The sequence below is a fragment of the Oncorhynchus mykiss genome, chromosome 16 (assembly GCF_013265735.2).
Source record: "Oncorhynchus mykiss isolate Arlee chromosome 16, USDA_OmykA_1.1, whole genome shotgun sequence".
Classification (NCBI taxonomy): domain Eukaryota; kingdom Metazoa; phylum Chordata; class Actinopteri; order Salmoniformes; family Salmonidae; genus Oncorhynchus; species Oncorhynchus mykiss.
In genome coordinates, this window is record NC_048580.1 from 64172231 (window position 1) to 64179930 (window position 7700).

At 41.1% G+C, this 7700-nt stretch overlaps 1 protein-coding gene across 1 annotated transcript in view; it reads right to left on the reverse strand.

The window, feature by feature from the left end:
* Positions 1 to 7668, reverse strand: part of LOC110492527 (DNA topoisomerase 1-like) — a 30568-nt gene extending 22900 nt beyond the window's left edge. The window contains exons 1-3 of the mRNA XM_036947541.1: positions 7524 to 7668; positions 7198 to 7222; positions 4594 to 4684 (exon numbers count right to left, since the gene is read on the reverse strand). Of these exons, the coding sequence (XP_036803436.1) occupies positions 4594 to 4684; positions 7198 to 7222; positions 7524 to 7556 (149 nt within the window). The 5' untranslated portion in view covers positions 7557 to 7668. The remainder of the gene's footprint in view (positions 1 to 4593; positions 4685 to 7197; positions 7223 to 7523) is intronic.
* Between the last annotated feature and the right edge of the window lie 32 nt (positions 7669 to 7700).

Sequence of the window (7700 nt, forward strand, 5' to 3'; positions counted from 1 at the left end):
ACCTCCTCCCTATAGGCTGTCTCATCGTTGTCGGTGATCAGGCCTACGTTGTGTAGCGTTGTGTTGTCGGCAAACTTAATGATGGTGTTGGAGTCGTGCTTGGCCACGCAGTCGTGGGTGAACAAGGAGTACAGGAAGGGACTAAGCACCCACCCCTGAGGAGCCCCCGTGTTGAGAATCAGCATGGCAGTTGTTGCCTACTCTTACCACATGGGGGGCGGCCCGTCAGGAAGTCCACGATCCAGTTGCAGAGGGAGGTGTTTAGTCCCAGGGTCCGTCCTTAGCTTAGTAATGAGCTTCGTGGGCACTATGGTATTGAACGCTAAGCTGTAGTTAATGAACAGCATTCTCACATAGGTATTCCTTTTGTCGTTTTGCTCATCAGCACTGATGAAGACATAAGGCTGAAACGTATGCTCTGCTCCTTTTTACTTTATTTAGCATCTTGCACTTTCACTTTTAGTATTCTTTCGAGCATGGATTAAATTTATTATATTATTTAGTACTTTGAGTACTGTTTGTTCAGTGACACACAATCTCAATATAATCAATTTAAATTCAGGCCGTCACTCAGCATAATGTGGAAAAAGTCAAGGGGTGTGAATAGTTTCTGAACCAGTGGAGGCTCCTCAGAGGAGAAAGGGGAGAAACACCCCCCCCCCTCAGTGAATTTAAGAAAAATAGAAAGTTATCCTTTTTAAAACTATACGAAATACATTCACGTCACCAAATAATTGAATAAAACACACTGTTTTGCAATGAAGGTTTCTTCTTTGGGTACAGCAAGCCCCATCCCCCTCTCCCTGTCTCCTACACCCAGGCTGCTGTGGTCAGAGAGAGGTCGTACATTCCTGGAGGAGATTATCTCCTCATGGCCACAGTATATAGAGAGAGTACAGTTTCATAGAGAGAACAAAGGAATTTCTTCCACCTCACAAAACTGGAGAACCGAATAACATTTATGTTCTGGAGAAGGTAATAAAAGATCGGTGAAGAATCCAGCTACGAACTGGTCCGTTTGGTACAATTTTGTGAACTCATGGGAGACAATACATTACCATAACGCTGTTTATATAATAGCCTCAGATATGAGGTTTACATCTAATTGTTGTATAAAATGAATGAGTGTGGATGATACTGTTTGTGAAATTGTGTAATGTGAATTTGTACTGTTTAATGAAGGAAACTCCAATTCCCTTTGGAGAATCAGAGGACCGCCCATGAGCACAATTATGGTCGGGCATCCTGGGACAGGCCCTTTTCTGCAATTCCGAATAAAAAACCCACCTTGAGAATTTCTCAACAGACCATGTTGCTCTCAATTACGAGAGGACAAAGGTTGCAGACCAGCTTACCTCGATAACGAGAGGGCCAAGGTTTGAGACCAGACTGAATCTTTTAACCATCCCACGTGGTTAAACTCTTAGACTATCGATACCGACAGAATAAGAACAAGTCTTTGATATTAATTACTAGTCTGCAACTAGGAATTCGGTATCATTGAAAATGAAGACCGACAACCGCCTGAAACATCTATCCATAACGACATGAATGAATGTCACTCTGAACTATCCCTTCTAACCAAGACAGAGAGAGAGAGAGAGGAAGGACACTCTCCAACAGAAACTAACTTTTCAACAGAGATCCCGACGAAACACTGAGCGTAAATATATATATTGATTGCAATTGTTCCCGAATGAGTGAGTGTTCATGTGCAAAGGATTAGCATTTAAATTGTTATAATTATCAACTCTGTAGTGACTTCTCAGCTGACCCCCTCTCCCCTTTTGTCTAACAAGCCGCCATGCCGGTTTAGCCCACTAGGGCACATTCCCCTATCATTTCTTGTAACCATATTTACTTTGTTTGTGTGTTCACTTCTGTGAGTGTTTAGTTAGTTAATAAATAAATGATTTAAGACAATTGATGTATGGATGACTCATAGTGAAGACTGGGTTCGTGCAGATAACCAACAATTTACGACATTTGGAATGAGACTAATGTGTGGTAAAGAATAATTCGTTAATCAGAAGACTATTGATCAGATATGAATATATCTGAAAAGTTATATTTGGAAAATTATAACTTTGTAATCTGAATATTTTCCTTGGTGCCCCAACTTCCTAGTTAATTACAGTTACATGATTAATCAGTTTAATCGCGTAATAATAATTACAGAGTCATTTGATAAAGATGAATCTTCAGTTTAATGATGCCAAAGACACGACAAAGGTCTAAAGTAGACTCAACAGCACTCTCTAGGGTAGCACCATGGTGTAGCCAGAGTTTCAACAGCACTCTCTAGGGTAGCACCATGGTGTAGCCAGAGTTTCAACAGCACTCTCTAGGGTAGCACCATGGTGTAGCCAGAGTTTCAACAGCACTCTCTAGGGTAGCACCATGGTGTAGCCAGAGTTTCAACAGAACTCTCTAGGGTAGCACCATGGTGTAGCCAGAGGACAGCTAGTTTCCGTTTTGTTCTGGGTACATTGACTTCAATACAAAACCTATGAGGCTTGTGGTTCTGACCCTCTTCCATAGACTTACACAGTAATCATTATTATTATTATTTGACCATGCTGGTCATTTATGAACATTTGAACATCTTGGCCATGTTCTGTTATAATCTCCACCCGGCACAGCCAGAAGAGGACTGGCCACCCCTCATAGCCTGGTTCCTCTCTAGGTTTCTTTCTAGGTTTTGGCCTTTCTAGGGAGTTTTTCCTAGCCAACGTGCTTCAACACCTGCATTGCTTGCTGTTTGGGGTTTTAGGCTGGGTTTCTGTATAGCACTTGGAGATGTCAGCTGATGTAAGAAGGGCTATATAAATAAATTTGATTTGATTATGACAACTTCCGGAGGACGTCCTCCAACCTATCAGAGCACTTGCAGCATAAAATGACATCTTTTCCACCGAATCAAAGGATCAGAGAATGAATCTAGTACTGAATGCATAAGCTACAGCTAGCTAGCACTGCAGTGCATAAAATGTGGTGAGTAGTTGACTCAGAGAGAGAGAAAGACAATCGCTGAACAGTTTTGAACTAATTCAATTCTTAAAAAATTAAGGAGAAGCAACTACCTAAAGTAGCCATATTTCATTGTATTTTATCCCCCACTTTCACTTACTTAGCTAACCAATACATCTCAAAATAGTCTGCGGGTAGGGGTGTTGGGCCAGTAACTGAAAGGTTGCTGGATCGAATCCCCGAGCTGACATGATAAAAATCTGTCGTTCTGCTCCTGAGTAAGGCAGTTAACACACTGTTCCCCGGGTGCCGATGACGTGGATGTTGATTAAGGCAGCCACCGCACCCACCTCTCTGAAGACACATTTCAGTTGAATGCATTCAGTTGTATAACTGACTAGGTATCCCCCTTTCCCTTCTAGCTAGTTTAGTCTACGCAAACACCTGGCTCAAACAGAGGGATGCTTTGTTAGCTAGCTGGCTATGACTATCCAACACTGGAACTCTTCCAATTCAAGGTAAGCTTTTGATTTTATAAATGTATTGCCATTGGGGCCTGCCGGTGTAACTGCTAAACTGCTTGCTGTATACTGTACTGCGTGATTGTAGTGGGTTAGTTCTAGTAGCTATGTTGATTATGTCATTAGCTAATATGGTGACTATTATGTAGGTTGTGTGTAGTGGTTAGCATTCATGAAGGTTTGGCTTGTGATTTTTTTTTTGTTGCCTTGTCACAGACTGGTGATGTGAAGGGCACTGAAGTCCACAACCGAAGGGAAAAGGTGAGAGGAAGAGAGAGCATAGATGCGATAAGAAATTATTCAACAATCAAAGGGATCATGCTGTTTGTATGTGGCTGCTATGAAAGTAAACCGTGTTTGCGTGTGATCAGGGGCGTATTCATTCTGCCGATTCTGTTGAAAAACGTTTCTCAAATGGAACAAAACAGGGATAAACATACCTGAATTTGTACAATATAAACTTTTGTTTGGAACTGTTGGGACTAATGATTACACCCTAGATCAGCTAGATGCTGGCAAGAGTGTGCAAGGCAGTATTGAATGTGTCAATGTCTGTCACCTTGATTACTCAAAAATAAATGGACCTGTGCACCTATGTTGTACATTTTCATCCATAGGTTAGGTTGTATCAACCTCATGATGAATATAGGGAAAATTGGAGTATCATGTAGTAGCCTAAACTTATCGATGTTACACTGAACTGAGTGAATGGAATATGAATGATAGTCATCCAATATGCTGTAATAAGGCCATGCTCATAAAACAAAAATGTCCTCCCCCCATCTTAAATGGCCCCGACCGCCACTGTTCTGAAGGCACAGTACAACAGCACCGAGACAGCATAGGTGCAGCATAGTAAATGAAGATATCCTGTTGAATGATGTAATGTGGTGTTGTCTTATGGTCTTGTACAACACAAAGTTATGGTCAGCAATGGCAGTATACTCAGAACTCTCCCTCAGACCAAATGAAAAGGGAAATGAGAAGGAATGAGAGATGGAGAACAAGACGGAACTACTTCTGAGAAACCCTCAGCGGGATGGAGATGACTGGCAAAAGGAAAGAAAGAGAGAGAGAGACAAAGAGAGGAGGGGAAACATACCTGTTGCTGTGCTTGGCTTTATCTCTCTCCTTGTCTTTCTTGTGTTCTTTGCGCCTGTGTTCTTTGTGCTTGTCCTTGTGTTTGTGAGTGTCTGGGACAAAGTTAGAGATTGACTTGTTTAGTAGAGATCCCGCAGACAATAGGAACTGTAACAGCACAGTGTAATCTGAGCATTTTGTGGCCCTCGGTGGCACAGTGTATGGATAAGCTAATGTCTTCAGCGTCACATAGTAATAAATACAAACTGCAGGTTCAACAAATAGAATCACTTCTCATACCGCAAGGGTGTTCAATATTAAACATCGAACAGACCCTAACCCAGCCTCTTTAGTGCCACATTTTCTTTCAAATTAGTTGGCTGGATTATTAAGTTACTGTGTAGTTACTTTGTAATTACACCACAATTAAAAGCTTAAACGGTATCGTACCATTTAATGTGAAGTATGACCTGTAAAATCAAGTACGGAAACAGGACTGGGTAATTGAAAGTCAAAACCACCCTTGCATATCTATCCCTACCTGTCTAAACTCAAAATTAGATCCCAGGGGGAGTGTCAAAGAGAAAAAAAGTGGGTCCAGGAGAGTGGGGATAGGAGAGTGGGCCCAGGAGAGTGGGGATAGGAGGGAGGTTCAGACATCTAGGTGGGTCTACTTTCCTACAATGGAGGCTGCATATCTCTGTTATTAGACCAAAACATGAGAGATCCATACTGCTGCTGCCCTGTCTCAACACTCACCCCAAACATCTAGACCGGAACCACCCGCACACACTTGCCTGCATGTTCTCTGTTGATAGTAACATCACAAATGGCTGGGTCTTGTGAGACACACGTTGAACTCACATGTAACCCTAGACCTAAGGTCAGTGGTGTAGGGGAGGGTAAACGCATACAACGTTGTTTACACACCTTTTTTTTTATTTTGGGTGAGCGTTTACACACCTCTTGCAGAAAAATGTATTGAAAGTATAGGGAGCGTTACTTCTGTTAATCCAGTCTTGCAATCAGCATTTTACCCACCATTTTTTCCCACTACATCACTGTCAAAGGTAAAATCTTAAATCAGAGGTCTTCAATCTTTTCTTGACCCCTGGGCCAGGCAAACAGGCGACCCAGGGACCCCAATCATATGTCTTATCATTAAGTAAATTATAATGGCAAGAAGAAATCGAAAATGTACAATTAAAAGTTTTTCATTGTTTTGACCTTCCCACATTATAATTGGAAGAGGAAGTGTACAAGTCAAGAAAGTTTACCAGCAGCCAGTGGCACTTTTCAAGGCGGGTGCTTTTTCAAAGCCTATGTCAGATACTCCAGTGAGTGTAATTAGGTCAATATTAGGAGTAGAGAAACAAAAGTTGACATAATAAATAATATATTCTCCTCTTTTCTACTGTAGGTTTGTAATTCAAAATGTATTTATTCTGTTGTTGCAAGCGATATTCATGATTTTTTTTTTTTTTTAAACAATTATTTTCGCAGACCCTCTGCAGTACCATGGCGAACTCCTAGGGGTTCGCAGACCCCAGGTTGAATACCCCTGTCTTAAATGATAGGATACCCTTTTCCTCTAGTGGTGCACAATAGTCTGTGTCGCTGGTGAGAAGTAGTGAACTAGATTAAGGATAACAGGTTATAATTTGAGACAGTCTATGATTCCTCAATAAATTAAATTTGGGCCATCTCCTTTGGGTGATTGTCATTTTTTTTTAAAATCCCCCCTGAACAAAAGTGGGAAAAACTTCCAATTAGTGGTGGCTTTGTCACAGGGTGGGCCCATATAACTGTCAGTCTTGAGCTTGAACGTCACCTTGTGGCGTCCCTCTGTCATGGCAGTTAAATAACGGGTAGGGGGTTATTGTCATAGGAAACAATAATATTATATCTCTGTCCCATTTCCATAACTGTTTAATTATAAAACTAATGAAATGTTGAGTTGTCAAAGGTGTGTGCACTTGATTCCCCCTTCCCCCCTTTTTAAATATATGTTATTACAGTATTATTGTGCTGGCAGAATTCCAGTATAATTTCTAAAAACCATGCCCAAAGTTGACTAACAAATGCAACAAGCTATAACAACATTTAAAACATATTTGTAATAAAGCAACTATCTTTGACAGATGAAATGTGGCAGTAATGTCTGCAGCGATTGTACCAGGAGCCATGGGGTGGGAGAGGCCGATGAACTCCCAGCTCTAGCCTCCATATCACGGCCAACTGTTCTATCAGTGCTCGGCGCACTGGCTGCTAGACAGAGAAAAAGAAAATGGCGCAGAGACTAAGTCCTAAACCCCCATTTCACTACTTTCGGCTCAAAAATTATACATTGTTGCACCACAACATAAACAAACAATGGTCTATTTGAGAAACACGGTGTAAAGCGCTGCCAGAATTTCCCCTCAGATCGCAATATTATATACCGAAAGGGTAATTTTGAGGCCCTCTTTTTGAACAATAGACACAAGAGAGTGGAGGAGAAGGGACTTAGTCTCTGGGACGCCATTTCTGTCCTTTAAAAACTAACAGGAGTAGACGAATGAAGATTGGGACTTGATCACAAGCAAAACCATGATCAATATTTTTTTTGACGTTAAAATCAACTTACCATTGGCTCGAGACCCAGAATTGACCTGCAAAATTGTAAAAATATATTAAATTAATGTTTATATTTTCTGAATGCCGGTAGAAAGGAGAATGTATAGTTTCATACAGGAAAATGAGAAATTCTACACAAAGCCCAGCGATTACTTGTATTATTTATAACAAAGTTGCTACTTGAAAGACAACTAATGCAACTTGTTAACATTGCATGAATACAATCGATAGACTATCGCATTAAATGTAATTTTATCATTATCTAGTAAACCAAACCAACTGTCACATAATGCAAATAACCAGCTACCTACATCTCGTTCAGCATAATAACACTACCTGCGAGTCTCTTTCACCGTGATCCCCGCTCATTGTCTTGTAAAGCCAAATGCACAAGTCAGAGATGCCCAAGGTAAGAAGATGAGGTTGACAGAGTAGTCTGGATACTGTGGAATGGAGTCGTTGCGCACTGGGCTAAGTCCGAATTCTCTGCAACTGCGCATGCTCGAATTTAAA